The sequence below is a fragment of the Panthera leo genome, chromosome D1, assembly GCF_018350215.1.
Source record: "Panthera leo isolate Ple1 chromosome D1, P.leo_Ple1_pat1.1, whole genome shotgun sequence".
Taxonomy (NCBI): domain Eukaryota; kingdom Metazoa; phylum Chordata; class Mammalia; order Carnivora; family Felidae; genus Panthera; species Panthera leo.
This window is the reverse complement of record NC_056688.1, coordinates 101,807,250-101,829,870: the sequence shown is the minus strand read 5'-3', so window position 1 is coordinate 101,829,870 and position 22,621 is coordinate 101,807,250. Positions and strand designations below refer to the sequence as shown.

Here is a 22,621-nt window from a genome sequence, read left to right as displayed (position 1 = left end):
AATGAATGAGTAGGGGAGGAGCAGAGAGAGAGGGAGACACAGGACCTGAAGCAGGCTCCAGGCTCTGAGCTGTCAGCACAGAGGCTGACGTGGGGCTCAAACTCACAAACGGTGAGATTATGACCTGAGCTGAAGTTGGACACTTAATCAATTGAACCACTCAGGCATCGCACAATCACACTACTTTTAACTTTGATCCTTCCTTCCTTCCTTCCTTCCTTCCTTCCTTCCTTCCTTCCTCCCTCCCTCCCTCCCTCCCTTCCTAAGTTCTTTTCTTTCTTTCTTCTTTCTTTCTTTCTTTCTTTCTTTCTTTCTTTCTTTCTTTCTTCTTCCTCTTTATTTCTTTCTTTCTTTCTCTTTTTCTTTCTCTTTCTTTCTTTCTTTTTCTTTTCTTTTCTCTGTCTTTCCTTCTTTCTTACTTCTTTCTTTGAATAAGTTATTTTGAGTGTTTACAAAACAAGAATGATCTCTATGCCCCTTCAATAACTACATTCTGTGATCTTAGAAATCCTCATGAACATTGCCATGTCTTTATATTACAAAGAAATAAGCAGGAAATTGAGTTTAAAAAAAGTCACACAAAACAGTTGTTTAGTCTCAGGAGGATATGAACAAAATGCCAAAGTCTGCTCTCTTTAGAGAGCCTGTGCTAGGAAGGTTATTTTCCTGACATTCAAACTCATCCTGATGTTCCTCCACCAGATTTCAAAGCTTCACATTATCCAAAATGCAATGTACTCAGTTATTATTATTTTTGTTTTGAGAGGGAGAGAGAGAGAGAGAGAGAGAGCGTGCACTCACTAATGAGTAGGGGAGGGGCAGAGGGAGAGGGAGGGAGAGAATCTTAAGCAAGCCCCATGGTCAGCATGGAGCCCAACACTGGGCTCCATCTCACAATCCTGAGATCATGACCTGAGCCAAAACCAAGAGTCAGACACTTAACCAACTCTTAACCAACTGAGCCATCTAGGTGTCCCTGTACTCACTTCTTTAAGGATATCCTGCATGTAGCTCCTTTAACTGCTTCAAAGGAAGTGATCATTTTCTAGAAGAATGGAACACTAACTTCCTTTGTGGTGGTAACTTCTTCCAAGTAACATGACTTTCTAAATACTTGGTGAAGAAGACAAATATCCATCTTGAAGAGTCTGGGAGTAAAGAGATACTGTACCTGCACATTAATACACGTACTGTACAGAATAAGGGAAATTTTCTCAGGAGTTTACAATAGCTTGGGTCCCCAAAGAACTAAAACCTCAAGAGTTTACACCTAAAGGGACAAAATTAAGAAAAATATCAGTGGCGTATAGACCAAGTATTATTTCCTAACTACATCTTTTCTCAAAGAAGATTCCTAAGAAAACAGTGTGAATTTTTCTCCCACTTTGGGATCTTTCTTGACAAAAAGAGTCTCTTTTCTATCAGTGGGGAGTTATTCACTGAGCTTCCAGAACCAGCTTGGAGGAAGTAGTTTATTGCCTAGATTCTGGAGACACGTCACCTGGTGTTAATCTCAATTCCACGGCTCTACGGCTTATGTCACTTTGAGCAAGTTTTTAAGTCTCTCTGTGCCTCATTCTGTTAATCAATCTTTACAACAGTATCTAGTTTACAGATATCTTGGAAAGATCTAATGAAGTAATACTTTTAAAGTCTTTAAGGAGTATCCAGCACACCATCAGTGCTCATGAAAGTTATGTATCATTATTAGGGATTTATAGCATAGCTGGGACACAATATCTAGACATTAAAAAAAACCACAGCAGTACAAGGTAGATTTTTCTTCTTTCTAGGCAAAATAAAACACAGTCACTGGACTCCAAAGAAAGGATGGATCACTATAAAACTGGAATACAGGAGACTACTCAAGGAAGGAATTGCTCTGGAAAGATAAATAAAATTTAGATAAACCGAAGTTAAAAAAAAAAAAAGTATTCCAGGCAGTGCTAATGAAATCCACAGAAGCAGGAACAGAAGCAAGGAAGTTGTTTGGGATGAAAGGGTCATGCAAGAGAGAAGCAAGTGTAGAGTCTGATGATACAGATTAAACTATTCCAATCACCACCTTATCTGAGAGTTTATTGTTTATCCCATGGGAAAGAGTTGATATCTCTCTAACCCCTGTAACGTTTCATTGGAAGCTCATTTTTTAACCCCAGAAGGTTGTCAATAATTAGTTTGCACAAATATTTGTTCAATTAGTAGAAAATAAACCTCCAAAATCAATAATTCATAATGGTTTATGTTTAGCAATTAAAATTATGTTATATACTTTTGTTTTAAGAATGTAAGTAAAGGTATGTTTATCTGTTATTCTCAAAACAAATTAAAAGCAATAAAAACAACCAACAAAAACAGATTTTAAATAAAAAGAAAAGAACACTTCATCAGCCCTAAAAAGGAAAAAGTAATATGGAAAATAATAATAAAGAGCATTTTATTAACAGAGAAAATCATAACAAAACTCTTTTATTATGGTTTTTTAAAATAAAAACATCCACTGATGGAACAGCAAGGTTGAAAAAAGAAATAACAAACTTATATTAGATAATGGGAAGTAAACTGGCTGAGACCAGTAAACAAAATTATATGAGAACTATCAGTTGGGGTGCCTGGGTGGGTCAGTCAGTTGAGTGTCCAACTCTTGGTTGTGGCTCAGGTCATGATTTCACAGTTCTTTGGATTGAGCCCTGAATAGGATTCTGCTCTGACAACGTGGATCCTGCTTGGGATTCTCTCTCCTTCTTTTTATACCCCTCCTCTTGCTCACATGCTCTCTCTCTCTCTCTCTCAAAATAAATAAATAAACTAAAAAAAAAAAAAGAATTGTCAGCACATGAAACAAAACAAAAAGCAATAAAGACAGTACTAACATAATCCTGGGAGATGTTTGAGAAAATTTAAAAAGTAAAGTTTAAAAATAAGTTGCCACTTCAAAATGTTTAGGGAGAAAATACTAAGGCAGAAAGGAAGACCTAACATACAAACAATTGGTATCTATGAAGAAGATAGATGTCATATGTAAAAAACTTTTTAAAATGTAAGAAAATCTATATCTGTGGAATAAAAGCATACAATATGTCTTAATGAAAAGACAATAAAATTACCATAAAGTGACTGGACTTATTAATTATTTTATTAATTAAAGAGGAAATAATTCAAACTGTTCTCAAAATGCTCCACAATTTCATTCCACCCTACAGTCAGTACAGTGAATAGTATTAGAGAAGGAACCAAGATTGGGCAACAGTGAGGATTATAGGAAACGGTGATATGACAATTGTAATATAATCAACAATGATATCGATATGGCTAATACGATAGTAATATTATCAAAACACACTGGAAATGAAAGAAGATGGAGTTTTATGGGTTTTGTTGCCTGCAAATCTCCTACCCTCAGTGTAGAGAGTTATTAAATACAAATTAAATGTGATAAATACAGTATTTTAGATGTAGGAATATCCTAAGACATAGAAAATTTGCCACTGGGAGTGTTAAGAATAATAATATATCCAAATCAACCTATGGAAGGAAAATAAGAAATACAATGTAGGACAAATCTAATACTAACTAATATTAGCATCTTATATAATTCAAGACATAGAAGTTTAATATATATAATCTGAAGACTAACATCAGAAGTGATATAAATGAATTATATCATTTTCAAATTATTAGAAGAAATGCACATACTTTACATATGTCTCAAAACATGAAAAAAGTCATGCTATAAAAATATTTTTAAAATAATTATTCAAAACAGAAAGCTTTAAAAATAGGATGGCAAGGTTAAGAAAAAGCCTATTTATTGTTGCAGTATTAGTTAAAATAGCAAGAAATTGGAAATAATTTTTTACCAATAAGGGAGAGCTTAAATAGTTTTTAAATGAGTAAGAGCTATGTGTTTTGATATGACATAATATTCTAGAAAATATTTGACTTAAAGTAGCAAAGGATAAAATAACATGATCCTCTCAATAGACGCAGAAAAAGCATTTGACAACATCTTCTCATGATGAAAACTCTTAATAGATTGGGAGTACAAAGAACATATCTTAATGTAACAAAGGCCAAATGTGACAAACCCATAGGTAAAATTGCATTCAATGTAGAAATATGGAAAGGTTTTCCTCTGAGATCAGGAACAAGACAAGGATGCCCACTCTCACCATCCTTATTTAGTATTGCACTGGAAGTTTTAGCTAGAGCAATTAGACAAGACAGAGAAATAAAAGGCATCCAAAATGGAAAGGAAATACTAAAATTCTCACACTTTGTTGAATAAGTGACTTTATTTACAGAAAACCCCAAAGAGTCAATCAATAAACTGTTGGAACTAATTAACAATTTCAGTAATTGGCAGATTATAAAATCAACATATAGAAATAATTTGCCTTTCATCCTTATGAATAATGAAACATCTGAAAAATAAAGAAAACTTTCCTATTCACAGTAGCATCAAGAGCAATAAATACTTAGGAATAAATTAAACTGAGGAATTGAAAGATCTGTACAATGAAAAATAAAAAAAAAACTTTGCTGAAAGAAATTAAAGAAAACAAAAAGGGAAACACATTGCCTGTTCATGGATCAGAAGAATTAATAGTGTTAAAATTTCCATACTGTCCGAAACCCTCTATAGATTCAAAGTAATCCCCATCAAAATATAAAAGTCATTCTTCACAGAAATGGAAGACCCAAGCAAAAATGTGTGTGGATGCCAAAGTTATTATGTTTCCTGGTTAAAACTATACTTCAAAGATATAATAATAAAAATAATATGGTACTGACACAAAAATAGACACATAGACTGATGAAATAGAATAGAGGGGCCAGAGTTAAATCCCAGCATATACAGTCATCTAATATCCATCAAGGAGACAAAAATACTCAATTGGGGAAAGACATTCTCTTCAACAAATAGTGCTGGGAAAACTGGAGAAACCCATGCAAAATGATCTCATTAGACCCTTATCTCACATCAAAAACTCAAAAGAAATCAAAGACTTAAACATAAGTTATGATATCATAGAACTTCTAAAAGGAAACATAAGAAAGAAACTCCTTGATTTTGGTGTTGGTAATGATTTTTAGACATGATGCCAAAAACACAAACAACAAAATCAAAACTCAACAAACGAGACTACATCAAACTCGAAAGCTTCTGCACAGCAAATGAAACAGTTAATGAGGTGCCTGGGTGGCTCCGTTGGTTAAGCGTCCAACTTCAGCCCAGGTCATGATCTTGTGGTTCATGGGTTTGAGCCCCAGGTTGGGCTCTGTGCTGACAGCTCAAAGCCTTGAGCCTGCTTCGGTTTCTGTGTCTTTGTCTCTCTCTGCCCCTCCCCCCCTTTCTCTCTCTCTCTCTCTCTCTCTCTCTCTCTCTATCAAAAATAAGCATAAAAAAACAGTTAAAAAGGAAAAGACAATTGGAGTAAATTTTTGCAAACCATATATTGGAGAACAGGTTAATATCTAAAATATATAAGGACTCATACTACTAAACAAAAATCCAACAATCTGATAAAGAATGGACAAAACAACTGAATAGACATTTCTCCAATGTCCTGGCCAGCAGGCATATGGAAAGACATTCAACATCACTAACATCAGGAAAATAAACATTAAAGTCACAAGGAGAATCCACCTTATACCTGTTAGAATGGCTATCACCAAGAAGATAAGAGACCACAGGTGCTGGTGAGCATGTAGAGAACAACAAACAAACAAACAAACAAACAAACAAACAAACAAGCAAACGAACAAACAAACAGGAATCATACACTACTGGTGGGAATTCCAACTATTATGGAAAACAAAACTCCTCCCACCCAAATTAAAAATAAATCTACCATAACAATCCAGCAATTCCACTTCTCGGTATATAGCCAAAGAAAATTAAAACGTGTTTTTGAAGAGCTATCTTCACTTTCATGTTTATTGAAGCATTAATCACAATAGCCAAGATATATGTGGGGCATATATGCAATGGAATATTATTTAGCAACAAGAAAGGAGGATATCCTGGAATTCGAGACAACATGGATGTACCTTGAGAAATTATGCTGAGATTAGCCAGACAGAGAAAGGTAAGTACTGTATGATAGCACCAATATGTGAAATCCAAAAAAGTCAAACTGTGAAACACAGAGAGTAAAATGGTGGCCACCATGGGATGGGGGAGTGGAAGAATAAGACTGATGTTGTAAAGTACAAACTTGCAGCCAATAGTAATAAGCCATAGAGATCTAATGCAGAGTACAATAACTACAGACAAAATACTGTACTGTAATTCTGTAATGTGAAAAATATTGCTACAATGGCAGTAACATTATTACACATAAATATATAAAAGTAACACATTATATGCCTTAACCCTACACAATGCTATATATCAAATTTATTCAATAATAAATAAATCAACAAACAAGCAGGAAGTAGAGATGTGTAAAAGCTAAGCTTTCATTTATGTTATTTGTATAAGGACACACATGTACAAATATGCATGCTTTTATATGCGAAGAAAATTTCTTTTTTTTTAAATAATTTTTTTAAGTTTGTTTATTTTGAGAGAGAGAGCAGAGGAGGGGCAGAGGGAGAGGGAGAGAGAGAGAATCCCAAGCAGCCCCACACTGTCAGTATGGAGCCCGATGTAAGGCTCAAACTCACAAACTGAGATCATGACCTGAGCTGAAACCAAGAGTCAGACATTTAACTGACTATGCCACCCAGGTGCCCCTATGCAGAGAAAACTTCCTGATAAAGAAACTTCTTCATCAGGATCCATTTGAATCCTGTGGATGGGAAGCTTACATTTACTTCTATTTTCTGTTATGCAATTTAAATATTGTACTATGTATAGTCATACTTTGTAAGTGAAAGCATCAAACAGTGGAAATTACGTTGGGTAAAGAATTTAATCAGATGAAATGATACTCATATTTTTATTAATTGAAAATACAATATGAAATAGTTTGTACAGTATGCATGACCTCACAAATGAATTATAGTGGACCCTTGAGTGATGTGAGGGTTAGGGGTGCTGACTCTCTCACAATTAAAAATCTGCACGTAACTTTTCAATTTCCCAAAATTTAACTACTGATAACCTCCAGGTTGCCCAGAAGGCTTCCTGATTACATAAATAATCAATTAACCCATATTCTGTATGCTATATGTGTTATATCCTGTATTCTTACAATAAAGTAAGCTAGAGAAAAGAAAATGGTATTAAGAAAGTCATAAGGGGCACCTGGGTGGTTCAGTTGGTTGAGTGTCTGACTTTGGCTCAGGTCATGATCTTGCGGTTTAAGTTCAAGCTTCGCATTGGGCTTGCTGCTGTCAGCGTAGAGCCTGCTTCAGGCCCTGTGTCCCTCCCTCTCTCTGCTCTTCCCCCGCTCATTCTCTCTCTCTCAAAAATAAATAAACATTTAAAAAGAAAATCATAAGCAAGAAAAAATACAACTATAGTACTGTACTATTTTTATCCAAAAAATATGCATATAGGTGGGCCATGCAGTTCAAATCCATGTTATTCAAAGTTCAAATGTACATGCAAATCTACTATTTTAACCATGTCTTAACTTCTGTACCTTATAACTTCACTTCTCTAGAAAATGTACGTGTAGTTCAGCAGGAATAATACAGGTGTTGGTAGGGGTGGTCTAGCTTGAAGTGGCTTCTGATTGTTGACGTCCCATCTTATCCCACCAACTTCAATTCACTGCCGCTTAATCCTTTTTGCATCCACCATTTAATCCCTGAGATTCAGCCAAGAGGTAGAGTGATATAGCTGGTACTGCTACTTTGATAAATAAAAGATAATACCTTATCCTAATATTCCCAGCTATTTACTTTGAGTCATATTTGTAGTTCCAACTGATCCAGAAACAGCATTTTAAAATACTTAGCCACTTATTCACTGAGCACTCTTACTACATCAGGAGATGGCCTCTTCAATTCCTAGCTGGCAAGAAAGAGGTTTTAAAATCATATCTTTATGGATGAATGTCACTTAATGACATTTCTTACACAAATCTAAGCTTCCAAAGAAAGCATGATTCATTGCAAATAATATTTTTATTTGCTCATGAATGGATTCATGTAATTGCAGGAAAATAGTAAAGTGGAATTTAAAAATAATTTATTTTTTAAAAGTATATGTCAAAAAACCATTGGTAGTGGAATACCAGTCATGTCACATCAGTAGATTTTCATTAAAATGGGGGAAACGGAATGCACATTTTGGTAACTCAAAAAGACCTGCTATTCAGGTTTAAGAATCATGTAAATTTTATGTTTAGCAAGAAGCATGCACAAAAATATTTGAAAGAAGCTTCGTATTGGAGAATTTAAAAAAAACATTTTGGCCATAAAATCATAATTAATATCATTCCATGGATTTGGCCTATACAAATTCAGGAAACTTACCTCTTTGGTAACATCCTTTATTTGACCCTCATAACTGCTTCCAATTTCTACCAAAATGTTTAAACTTCTGACCTTAGGCAAGAAAAATCAAGTGTCTCCAATGTAGAATTAGCGAAGTATCATTGTTTATATTTGTCCTGATTAACCAGGGTCTTTTAACAGATAAAATAATTCCTTGTCATTTTCTGACTCTCATTTAGCACAATATGAAGTGCATATTTGAATACATTGACACCTGATCTATGAAGAACCCTTAACCTCATGACTCTACAACAATAGAGAAGAAATTACATGACATGGATGTTAGAGTTTGAGCCACTATCACCTCACAGTGGATTTTTCCCTCAAGGAAGGCTTCTGAAAACAAAAATATTCTGTCATCTTGGGATCATCTTTGAAAAGCAAAACAGAGTTCTACTGAGTAAGAAGCACCGGCTTCTAAGAGACAGAAGCTCACAATTCAGAAACTATCCCTGAAAGTTGGTATAGGTTGTTTTGGGTGACTGGAGCTAAATGTGAAAAAATCAAATATGTAACAAAAAACTAACTACACACAACTTGGAAATATCCTGTTTTAGGTTTATTCAGAATGACGGGGGAAGGTTCTCAGTTGTGGGTAGAGTCCCAGACACCACTTTCAGGTACACTTTTATACAAGCCACATACTTTCAGGGGTCAAAACCCCATTAAAACATTTCTGATCATTAATGAAATCTGCCATATTTTATTCGTTGAAAATATTGATGTTAGGTGATGTCCCAGAGCAGAGCTTTACAGACTAAATTTCATACAAGTTCTAATCCATATGTAGTTAGAAATCAGAGCACCTGGAAAATTCTTTAAAAAACCCACAATATTAAATTTCATATACCTATAAAGAAAAACACACTTCAGAACGTCATATTCAAAGTACAAAAACTAAAGAAAAAGAAAATCTGAAATTCACTCAGTACGAAAAAGGAAAAATTATTTTGAAGGAGCAATGAGACCGATATCTGAGTTATTAACACAAATAAAAAAAATGGAAGAAGATAGAATAACTTTAAAGTGCTGAAAAAAGTAGCACCTGAGAACTCTACAGTAGGTGAAACTATGGAGGTGAAATAAAGGTGTATTCAAACAAGGAAAATCTAAGAAAAGTTTTCACGTGTAGACTGAACTAGAGATAATACTAATCATTTCATTAGTCAGAAGGAATATTACATTACTTATGGAATCTCAGGGATGAAGAGAGGTATGTATTTCAATGGAAAAATTCAGATGTGAGTAACTATAGAGATATTAACTAATAGAAACTAAACATAATGTCCTTCATAGAAAACTGATTAAATGAAAACAATAAACATTCAAATCAACAGTGGGTTGAATGAAATTAAATTGTTCTAAGACTTTCCCATCATCTGAAGATAGGTACAAATACTCACCTGTATTAGACTCTGAAACATCTAGAGACTATTGGCACCTGATAGCCAACAAAAGAATAGCATAAGATTGTATAATGACTCTGGTACCTGGGTGGCTCAGTCCTTTAAGCGTCCAACTTCGGCTCAGGTCATGATCTCATACTTCGTGAGTCTGATCCTCTCATCCTTCCCTGACAGTGCAGAGCCTACTTCAGATCCTCTGTCTCCCTCTCTCTCTCTCCCCTTCCCATGCTCTCTCTCTGTCTCAAAATAAGTAAACATAAAAAAAAAAGAATGTGTAATGACCAAACAATGGTGAGATTACCCACCTATCACATGAGTCAGACTTTTTTCTCATAAAACCACACCATCTGACCATTGAATAAATATCAAACATACAATAGGTCCGAATAGTGGTTGAGATGTACCAGTTTAATAAATTAACAAGTGCACATGAAGCTTACATTTTAATGAGAGAAGATAATAAACAATAAATTAAAAAAATAAATTTACATGTGTTACAGGTTGGAAGGTGATAAATTTTATGGATAACAGAGAAGGTTAGACCGGAGTAAAGAGAATCTAAATTTCTTGGTCGGGTAGAGATGGTAACAAATTCAGTGTTAAATAAGTTAAACACCATTGAGAAAATGATCTTTGGTCAAGGCAGAAAGGTGTGGAGTGCTTCAGGCATATTTTGGAAGATGAGTATCTCAGGCAGAGAGAACATTATTGCAAAAACCATGAAGGGACTGTGGGTTTCTAGTTCTGCATGCAAGGATCTTAGAAGTCACCACTCTGTCCTAGTAAGTAAAAAGTTAAAAATACAGATGAATGAAGAACTCTTCTTGGGTCTGTAAGAGAGGGGAGGACACAGGGCAAGCCACTGTCCCAAGATTGGAGAGACACACAGGTGAAAGCAGACAGTCACAGTTTACCCACAAGAGGAAACTGCCATGAGAACCAGTTCCTTGAAAACCTGAACTGAGCAATGGAGTGAGATTTACCTTCAGAGTCTTGACCACATGCCCATAGTAAATGTAAGAGAAAAATCTCCTTTTGTTTCCATCAGGGGAGAGGAGGAACCATTCTCAAATCCATCAGAGAGCTCTGTACTTCTTAACAAAGGCTGCCCTCAGGAGAAACTAGTCAACCAGACAGTACCCTGCTGGGGTGCCATCAGATCCTGATCAGGGTGAAGAGAAATGGCCAACTTCAGTCTCCTGTAGCCTTCCACGTAGAGGAAGGAAATAACCCACTCTGGTCCACTCTAGTCATCCTGTCCCAATTTACGGGGGAGAAAAAAACACTGAGAAACACTGTTGAAGTTCACAGTCCAGAGGTACAACTACACCAAAAGCCTGACCTAATCGGATGACTACAGAATGCTCCCCTCCCTCCACACCTTACCACTACATTGCTAAAGGCTTATGTACACTAGCTGGCTAGCAAGAAAAAAATAACAAGAAAGATACAAAAAGGCAAAAACATGATATGAAGAGACAGAGCCAGATCCAGAATCAGACATGGTAGAGATGTAGGAATTATCAGACCAGGAATTTAAATCAGCTGTGATTAAATTGCTGGCGATTAAAAACACTGCAACCAAAATGAAGAATGCCTTTGTTGGGCTCATTGGACTGGATGCAGCTGAGAAAAGAATCAAAGAGTCTGAGGATATAGAAATGAAAACCTCAAAAACTAAAAAAGGAAAGAGAATAAAGACAAAAAAAAAAAGGAGAGAGAGAGAGAGGACAGAGTCAAATAGCTAAGTAAGGTCTAACATATATATCATGGGACTATCAGAAGAAGAAAGAGAGAAAGGAAGGGAAGAAATATTTGAAACAATGACTATTTTCCCCAAATTAAAGTTAGACACCAAACCACTGATCCAGGGAGTTCAGAGGACACCAACCAGAGTAAATACTAGCAAACACTATGTCTAGCATACAATTTTCAAGGTACAGAAAATCGAAAATAGAGAAAAAATCTTGAAAGCAGGCAGAGTCAAAAAGACACATCACCTACAGAGAAACAAAAACAAGAATTATATCTGACTTAGAAAAGTGGGATGCAGAGGCACCTGGATGGCTCAGTGGGTTAAGTATCCGACTTCTGCTCAGATCAGGATCTCGCAGCTCATAGTTCGAGCCCTGCTTTGAGCTCTGCGCTGCTAGCTCAGAGCCTGGAGCCTGATTTAGATTCTATGTCTCCCTCTTTCTCCGCCCCTCTCCAGCTCTCACTCTGTCTGTCTGTCTGTCTGTCTCTCAGAAAACAAATAAACACTTAACAGAAGAAACGTGGGATGCAGATCAGGAAAAGGCTTTGCAGCAGGTCCGGGTACAGTACAACAGACTTTATGATCAAAGTTAAATTCATGGGGTAAGAAGCAAGGTGGAGCTTATCACAAGCCTCAGTGGGAGAATCATGCAGTTCTTGAAGCCAGCCAATGTCATTGGCAACAAGAATGTTATGGCTTTTGAGAAAGAGCTCGTGGTCTGTTTGTGGGCCTTAATAAAAAAGAAATTTTAGCACAAGAGACACAAAATAATTATGTATCCAGGACTGCCCTGATGTCCTGGGTCCCATCAGATCACCCAATAAATAAAGTGAGATGGGCAAGACAGCAATATGTCAGAAGATGAAAATGGTCCATCCAAATGGATCCCAAGTAAGACTCAAGGGAGATTAGGCTGCAATTAAAATGTGTTTGAATAGAACCTCTCCTTTCCTATCTCCAGTGCAACTCTCGTCGAAGTAATCAATGTCAACAGCTTGCTGTGCATCCTTTAAATGTTCCATGCTTTTACAACTGCATGCACATGCACATTTTATTCATTACATACATTTTGCCTTTTTTCTTAATTTTCATAACTGCATGTTGATCTTCAACTTGTTGTTTTTTTTTTTCCCCACCTAATAATGACTGCATACAATAGTTCTCTCCAGGTCAGTCCATGATTATGGAATCCAGTCTATCAATTTCCTGTACATTTCACAGAAAAAAAGAAAAAGTGTGTTTCTTCTAGAGTTGGATATTCAAGTTATTTCTTTTATTCTTATTTTCCATATATAATGTGGAAATATATGTAATATTTACCTTGTTATTTATATTTGTCATCTACATTTCTAATGGAGGGATTTATGGTTCAAATACCAGATTATTATTTTATATGGATACTACCAGTTTCTTTGTGGAATTGTAGTATTCATACTATCAGCAGGAAATGAGAGTGTTACATGGCCAAATAGAAATTTCATCATCATTGAAAACTATCAATATTTCTCCTACATTGAAAGGCACTGCACTGTCATTTTAATTTCATTTCATTTACTTGACCAGTAATGATGTTCAGCATGTTTCCCATACCTTTTTGGCAATTTGCATTCACATTTTGTGAATTGCTTGTTCACTTGTTCACTCAATTAGCTATTGTATTTCTTTTTTATTGTGAATTATAGAATGCTCTTTGAATATTGGGGGTATTATCCCAATGTCTGGCACGTGTACACAAATATTTTCTCTTATTTTATTATTTCCCTTTTAATATTGTTTTTCATGCTCTGAAATTTCTATTATAACTTTGGTTTCCTTGCCTGTCTGGATTAACAGTATTTAAACATCCATGATCGTACAAATATTTACCTAAGTTTTCTACCAGTATATTTTCACATTAATGTTCTTGATCCATCTCTATATTTTTTGGAAAATCTCATCATGTTACAGAACAAGATGGGGCAGAAAAATATTTAAGTACTAGTCCATTTTTCAAATCATCTATGACCTGGTAGTGCATGAACTCACATGCAGCTTCTGATTTCCACTTCAGTGATCTTTCTCCTACACAGCCTGCACCAACATCTATGGTACAACACGGCAGGGTTCTATTTTGCCAAAACCATTAGAGAATTTTTCCTTTCAAACTTCCTCCTGAGTGCATTTTTTACCTCCTTGTTCCTCAGGCTGTAGATGAGGGGGTTCAACATGGGGATCACCACGGTATAAAACAGAGAAATCACTTTATCGATATCCAGGGAGGGACTTGAGCCAGGCTGAACATAGATAAAGAAAAGAGTCCCATACAGGATGGAGACAACTGCCAGGTGAGAAGAGCAGGTGGAGAAAGCTTTCCTTCTCCCATCAGCAGTCTGCATCTTCAAGATGGCCGCCAGGATGCAAACATAGGAGACCATGATGATCAGGCCACTGACCACACCAATTGCTCCAGCCAAGATGAACAGCACTAATTTATTGATCAAGGTGTCTGCACATGCTAAGGAAAGCAGTGGTGAAATGTCACAGAAGAAGTGATTGATGATATTTGTACCACAGAAGGGTAAGCGAAAAGTGAGAATTGTATGGGTCATTGTGCTTAGAAGAGCCATGGCATAAGGCCCTACTACCAGCTGCACACAGACCCTCTGGGACATAATGAATGTATACAACAAGGGCTTACAGATGGCCATATACCGGTCATATGCCATGGAAGCCAGGAGGAAACATTCAGTTGCCACAAAAAGACCAAAGAACCACATCTGTGTAGCACAACCCATGAAAGAGATACCTTTTTTCTCTGCAAAGATATCACACAGCATCTTGGGGGCAATGGAAGAAGAGGAACAAATATCTACAAAGGACAAGTGGCTGAGAAAAAAGTACATAGGAGTGTGGAATCTGAGATCAGTCCATATGAGAATGATCATCCCTATGTTACCCCCCAGGGTGACAAGATAGACAATGAAGAGCATGACAAAGAGGCCAATCTGCTCTTGGAGAATGTCTGTGAGACCCAAGAAAAGAAATTCAGTCATTTTTGTCTGATTCTTATCTTCCATTGGTCAGTTTTAACCTGTTATAAAGAAAGAAAAATAATTTTTATCAAAAAATAACCAACAGTTACAAATATATTTTAAGTCAATAACATTATGCTAAACAGATCTATATTAGACAATTACTGAAATATTGTTTATCTGAAAGACAATATTTTCATGTACTAGGTATGAGAGTTGTGCAAAGATTCTCTGTAAACTTGGACAATTCACCCTCAATCTCTTTGGATTCAGTACTCTCTCATAAAAAGAAGAGTCCAACTATATTGTCAAAACCTTCCTCAAGTTCTAAAATTGTGTTTGAAATGAGAATTACCCTCCACATTTCATCTTACTGTGTTATGGGATAATAAAACTTACTTAGGAATACCCTTACTGGGAGGACTATAAAATCTCACCAATGTGATATGCAGACATTAGACATCTGGGAAAGACTAAGCAAGGGAGTTCCTGTTCTCATTGAAGGATCAGTGTCATTCTAATATTGTTAAGACACAATTCATAGATGGGCTGATCAGTCTCTTCTCTACTTGCACTGATAATGGCCTATGGAAGGATAATGTACACAATTAGCAAAGCAGTTACTCATGTAAAGTAGTATGATGTCAGGGGAGAAATGGAGAGATCTTGCCTTTGAAAACAGATGACCTAGCAAATGTTGGACAGCAAAGTGGAAATGTCATCATTATAAGTGTATAGAAAATTAAGCGTGTGTTGCACCAAAGTAAGAAATTATTATTTTATGTGATTCCCTATACATTATGTAAACTACTTTTTAACGTACTTATTCTGAAATTTGTTAGGAAATATCAATTACAGTAATAAGATATGAAAATATCAAATGCAGAATAACTTATGCATGGAGCACAGTGAAGAAAACACGACTTTTTGTCTTATTAGTTCAGGAAGATAATATCAAATGGCTTCTGAGGAGACAATCACTACGTAGGATAATTTATATGAAAAAGATCTGACTTTAAGTAACATTTATTATTACTTATTCTTATTCTCACTTCAATTAATCTTTAAATAAATAAAAGCAATATGCTACTCATATTATACAATAATTATGTGTGAAGCCTGGTATACAATATAGTGACTGTATTAAATTTGCTTCTTTTATCATTATCATATTTCCTCAGTGTGATATAAAGTAAGCTTTCAGTAGTCACAAAGACAATTCTAGGCTTAACTTAGGAGCATCAGGTATGGCATAAACGTTTTCAGTTATGGTAGCCCAAATATACTAATATAGGTATGTGGATGTAGGGGTAGTTTAGAGAGGCTGTTTCTAGTTTTGGTCCAACCACCCTTTGCTTTTTTCTTTCTTCCCTTCTTCTCTCTTTCTCTTTTTTCTTTCTTTCTTTCTTTCTTTCTTTCTTTCTTTCTTTCTTTCTTTCTTTTTTCTTTCTCCTTCTTTCTTTCTTTCTTTCTTTCTTTCTTTCTTTCTTTCTTTCTTTCTTTCTTCTTCCTTTCCTTCATTCTTTATTCCTTTCTTTCTTTCCTTCCTTCTTTTCATTTATTTGAATATAAGTCATTTCGAGTCTTCTATAATACAAGGAGGATGATCTCTATGCCCTTTAATACCTACATTCTGTGATTTTGGAAATCCTTGTGGACATTTCAGAATCTCTGTATTATACAAAACTAAACAAGAAATTCAGTTTAAAACAAAAAAACACAAACCAGTTGTTTAGTTTCCTGAGAATGTGAATAAAATCTCAAAGTCTGCTCTCTTTAGAGAGTCTGTGCTGGGAAAGTTATTTTCCTGACATTCAAACTCAACCTGATGTTTCTCCACCAAAATTTGGAAATGTCACATTTTCCAAAACGCGGTGTACTCACTTCTTTAAGGATATCCCTCATGTCGTTCCTTTAATTGCTTCAATCATCATTTTCTAGAAGAATGGGACACTAATTCCCTTCAAGGCGGTAACTTATCCCAAAAGGTATGAGTTTCTAAATACTCGGTGAAGACAAATCTCCCATCTTGAAGAGCCTGGGAATAAAGAGATACTCTTTGACCTTCACATTAATACACATACTGCACAGAATAAAGGACATTTTCCTGGGAGTTTTCATTATCTTAGAGCCAGGTCCCCAAAGAACTAAAACCTCAAGAGTTTACACCTAAAGGGACAAAATTAAAAGAATCTCAGTGGCATTTAGACCAAATATTATTTCCTAACTATGTCTTTTCTTAAAAAGAGGGTTCCTAAGAATATATTGTGGTTTCCCCCAACCCCTTTGAGATCTTCCTCTGCCCAAAGAACTTTTTTTCTATCAGTGGAGAGTGATATGTTGAGCACCAGGACCAGTTTGGAGGAAATAGTTTGCACTTGGATTCTGGAAACACATCACCTGCTATTCATCTTAATTCCACAGTCTTTCTGCTTATGTCACTTTGAGCAAGTTTTTAAGTCTCTCTGTGCCTCATTCTCTTAATCTGTAAAATAAAGAAGCCACGAGTGTCTAGTTCACAGAGATGTTGCAAGGATTTCATGAAGTAATACATTTAAAGTCCTTAATGAGTGTCTGGCACAGAATCAGTACTCATTAACGTTATGTATCATTATTAGGGTTTTATAGCATAGTTGGGGACAGAAACCTAGACATTAAAAAAATACACAGCAGTTCAAGGAAGCTTTTGCTTCACTCTAGAAAAAATAAAACACAGTCACTGGACTCCAAAGTAATGAAAGTTCACTATAAAACTGGAATAGAGAAGAAAATAAGGAAGGAATTATGTTGGAATGATAAATAAAATTTAGATAAACTGAAGTTAGAAAGTAAAGGTATTCTAGAGAATGCTACAGAAGGAAGAGATCCACAGAGGCAGGAGCAGAAGCAAGGAAGTTGTTTGGGATAGAAGGGTCACACAAGAGAGAAGCAAGTAGAGTCTGATGACACATATTAAACCATCACCACCATCACCACTGTCACCACCTTCTCTGGGACCTTATTGTTGAAAGAAGAGTTGACATTTCCTTCTGTTCAATGCCTAAAACATTTTATCGGTAGTTCATTTTTAACTATCTATCTCAGAAGGCTGTCAATAATTGGTATTGTGTAAGTATTTGTTGAATGCTGGAAAATAAGTTCCTCTCTCCACAATTTATAACTTACCGTGGTGTACATTTAGCCTTTACAATTATGTTATATTTGTTTGATTAACAATGTCAGGGAACGTCTTCTTAGAACCAATTAAAAATAATAAGAAAAAAACAAAAACAGATTTTAATGACATTTGATTAATCTAAAATGGGAAAGGAAAATAAAAGGAAAAAATCATTTTATTAAAAGAAAAACATTATACAAAATCCTTCAATAGATTTTTAAGATTAAAAATACCAGTGTTGAAAAAGTAATAAAATTATATCAAGTAATGGAAATATGCTGGCTAAGCCCAGGAAAGAAATTACATGAAAACCATAAGCACATGAAACAAAACAAATAAGTAATCCAGATGTTCCATAAAACAATCATGGAAGATGTTTGAGAAGGTTAAAAAGATAACATTTTAAAATAAGCTACAACTTCGAAGTGGTTATAGAAAAGATGATTACCAAGGAATAAAAGAAGATCTAACATACAAATAATTGGTATCTTTGAAGAAAATAGGTGTCCTATTTCTTTTGGGTTTTCTACATAGTGTATCACGTCAACTGCAAACAGTGAAAGTTTGACTTCTTCCTTGTTGATTTGGAAGCCTTTTATTTCTTTGGATTGTCTGATTGCTGAGGCTAATATTTCCAGTATTATGTTAAATTGTAATGGTGAGAGTGGACATCCTTGCCTTGTTCCTGACTGTAGGGGAAGGGGTCTCAGTTTTTCCCCATTGAGGGTGATATTAGCAATGGGTTTTTGATATATGGCCTATATGATGTTGAGATAGGTTCCACTTTGTTGAGGGATTTTATCAAGAATGGATGCTGTGTTTTGTCTAATGCTTTTTCTGCATCTATTGACAGGATCATATGGTTCTTGTCTTTTCTTTTATTAGTGTGATGTATCACATTGATTGATTTGTAAATAATGAGCCAGCCCTGCAGCCCTGGAATAAATCCCAGTTGATCACGGTGAATAATTGCTTTAATTTACTCTTGAATTTGATCTGCTAGTTTCTTGTTGAGAATATTTACATTCAGTTTCACCAGGGATATTGGCCTGTGATTCTCCTTGTTAGTGGGGTGTTTGTCTGGCTTTGGAATCAAGGTAATGCTTGATGAGGCAGAATGAGTTTGGAAGCTTTCCTTCCATTTGTATTTTTTGAAAAAGTTTGAGAAGGATAAGTATTAACTCTTCGTTAAATGTCTGGTAGAATTCCCCTGGGAAGCCATGGACTTTTGTTTGTTGGGAGATTTTTGATTACTGATTCAATTTCTTCACTGGTTATGGGTCTGTTCAAATTTTCTATTTCTTCCTATTTCAGCTTTTGCAGTTTGTGGGTGTCTAGGGATTTGTCCCTTTCTTCCATATTTTCCAGTTTGTTAGCATATAATTTTTTATAGTATTGTCTTATAATTGTTTGTATTTTGTGGTATTGGCTGTGATCTCTCCTCTTTCATTTGTGATTTTATCTATTTGGGTCTTTTGATAAGTCTGGTTAAGGGTTTATCAATTTTGTTTATTCTTTCAAAGGACCAGCTCTTGGTTTCGTTGATATGTTCTACTGATTTTTTTTTTTGGTTTCTATATCATTTATTTCTGTTCTAATCTTTATTATTTCCTTTATTCTGCTTGATTAAGGCTTTATTTGCTGTTTCTTTTATAGTTCCTTTAAGTGTAAGTTTAGGTTGTGTATTTGGGACCTTTCTTGCCTCTTGAGATAGGCTGAATTGCAATATACTTTCCTCTTTGGACTGCCTTTACTACATCCCAAAGACTTTGGACCATTGTGTTTTCATTTTCACTTCCTCATATGTATTTTTTATTTCTTCTTTAATTTCGTGATTAACCCATTTACTCCTTAGTAAGATGTTCTATAACCTCCATGGATTTGAAGGATTTAGAATAAAGCTAACAAAAGGGGTAAAAGATGTATTCTTTGAAAACTATACAAGAGTTAAAAAACAAATTGAAGATGACACAAAGAAACGGAAAACCATTTCATGCTCATGGATTGGAAGAACAAACATTGTTAAAATGACACTACTACTCAGAGCAATCTACACATTTAATGCAATCACTATCAAAATACCACCAGTTTTTGCAAAGCTAGAACAAACAATCCTAAAATTTCTATGGAACCACAAAAGACCCCAAATAGCCAAAGAAATCCTATAGAAGAAAGAGAAACAAAACTGGAGGCATCACAGTTCTGGATTTAAAGCTATAGTCATCAAGACAGTATGGTACTGCTAGAAAAATAGACATATAGATCAATGGAACAAAATAGAAAACCCAGAAGTGGACTCATAAGTCAACTCATCTTAGACAAACAGGACAGAATATCCAATGGAAAAAAGACAATGCTCTCAGCAAATGATATTGGGAAAACTGGATGGCAACATGCAGAAGAGTCAAACTGGACCACTTTCTTACATCATACACAAAACTAAATTCAAAATGGGTGAAAGACCTAACTGTGAGACAGGAAACCATCAAAATCCTAGAGAAGAACACAGGCAGCAACCATTTTGGCCTTCCTTTGGAAAGGAAGAACTAAAATTGTCACTGCTGATAAAATGCTTTTATATATAGAAAATCCCAAAAAAATCCTCTGAAAAATTGTAATAACTAATCAACAATTCAGTAAAGTAAAGGTTACAAAAGTAACATACAGGATCAGTTGCATTCTTTTACACTAATGATGAAACATCTGAAAAAGAAATAAAATATCCTATCCACAATAGCATCAAAGACAATCAAATACTTAGGAATAAAATTAACTAAGGAAATCAAAGATCTGGCAATGAAAAATACAAGACTGCTGAAAGAAATCAAAGAAAACACAAATAGAAAGAATTTCATGTTCATGGATCAGAAGAATTAATATTGTTAATCAACCTATGGATGTAGCCCGAGTGTTCATTGATAGATGAATGGATAAAGATGTATTATATATATACAATGGAATATTATTTGGCAATTAAAAAAATGAAATCTTGCCATTTACAATAGTATGGATGCATCTTGAGAGTATAATACTAAGCAAAATAAGCCAGCCAAAGAAATGACAAATACCACATGATGTGTAATTTAGAAACAAAACAAATGAACACAGAAAAAGATAGAGAGACAAAACAAAACAAAACAAAAAAACAGACTCTTAATTATAGAGAACAAATGGATGATTACTGGCAGGGAGGTGGATGGGATAATGGTTGAAATAGGTCAAAGGAATTAGGAGTACACTTATCTTGATGAGCACTGAGGGATACAGGGAATTGAGTCGCTATATTGTTCGCCTAAAACTAATATAACACTGTATGTTAACTACACTAGAATTAAAATAAAAACTTAATATAAATAAATAAATAAATAGAAATTTAAATGGGCAGAACAACTAAAGAGACATTTTTTCAAGGAGTCAACAAAATGGCCAATAGGCAAATGGAAAGATGCTCAGCATCACTAATTGTCAGTAAAAAAGTTAAAACTACTTTTATCTATCTAAAAGTAGATACCACCTCACACCTGTTAGAATGTTATCATCAAGAAGACAAGAGGCAACAGGTACTGGTGAGGATGTGGAAAAAAGGGAACCCTTATACATTGTTGGTGGGAATGTGAATTGGTCCAACTGCTATGGAAAAAAGTATGGAGGCTCTCACCCAAATTAAAAATAGATCCACCCTACAATCTAGCAATTGCATTTCTGGGTATACACCTAAAGGAAATGAAAACAGGATTTTGAGGAGATATCTGTACTTCTATGTTTATTGCAGCATTATTTATAATAGTTAAGATATAAATGGAAACACCTAAATGTCTATCAATAGATAAATGGATAAAACAAGATGTAGTATGGAGAGGGAGCCAAGATGGCAGAACAGCATGGAAGTTTTTTGTACGTCTTGTGTCCATGAAATACAGCCAGACCAACACTAAACCATCCTGCACACCTAGAAAACTGATCTGAGGATTAACACAACAATCTGCCCAACCTGAAACACAGAATTCAGCAGGTACACCGCACAGAGAGGTGAACTTGGGGAGAGAGAAGCCTTGGAGGGAAGGGAGGTGCTTTTGCATGTGGAGAGAGGATGGAGATGGTGGGGAGAATATGGGAAAAGCACCCCTCCCCAAAAGCAGCTGGAGAGAAAATGGAAAATTGGAAACAGCCGCAGGGACTGAACTAAAAAGGGAGAAAGAAGAAAGGATAAAGGATAAAGGAGAGGGTTTAAATTCCATTGAGACTATAAACAGGGGGAGCGCAGAGTCTGCAACTCCACAGCTCTATACCTGGTGGTGCTCTGGTCGGAAGAATGAATCCCCAGGAGCAGAGTGGGGTCTGGGAGATTCTTGGGCCACATGGGGAGAAGCGGTTCCAATGCTGGAAGGACATTTGGTAGAGGCTGTGAGGCTACCTGGTCCCAGCAGACCCCAAAGAACAGTCACATTCGCTGGTGCTGGAACAAGGTCATTAAGGGTGAAGCCTGGTGCCAGATGCTTGTTGTGATTTTCCATAATCTCTGAGACGCTGCTGCTACACCATCTCATGAACATTTTCTGGGGCGGGCTGTCACCTGTCCGCAGTCTCCGGGCATCGGCAGTAGCATGGTCCTGTGAACTTTCCTGGGTGCGGCTGGTATTCAGCCATTGCTCCATGAGACACTCCTCAGAGGGGTGGAACAGGTCAAAGCCACAGTCCCTCAGAAGTAAGGGGCTAGTGAAAACAGCCCCATCTGAGACTAAACTCATGAGAGAGTTACTACCTGGGGCGTGGTCACGGATAGTGTAAAAGCGAGGAGTGGACAAAACCTGAAGACAAAGGATGGGTGTGCAATTGC

At 35.8% G+C, this 22,621-nt stretch overlaps 1 protein-coding gene across 1 annotated transcript in view; it reads right to left on the bottom strand.

The window, feature by feature from the left end:
• Positions 1-13,721: 13,721 nt before the first annotated feature.
• Positions 13,722-22,621, bottom strand: part of LOC122200251 (olfactory receptor 5G3-like) — a 33,554-nt gene continuing 24,654 nt past the window's right edge. Inside the window, exons 3-4 of the mRNA XM_042905727.1 lie at positions 16,512-16,665; positions 13,722-14,686 (exon numbers count right to left, since the gene is read on the bottom strand). Of these exons, the coding sequence (XP_042761661.1) occupies positions 13,722-14,672 (951 nt within the window). The 5' untranslated portion in view covers positions 14,673-14,686; positions 16,512-16,665. The remainder of the gene's footprint in view (positions 14,687-16,511; positions 16,666-22,621) is intronic.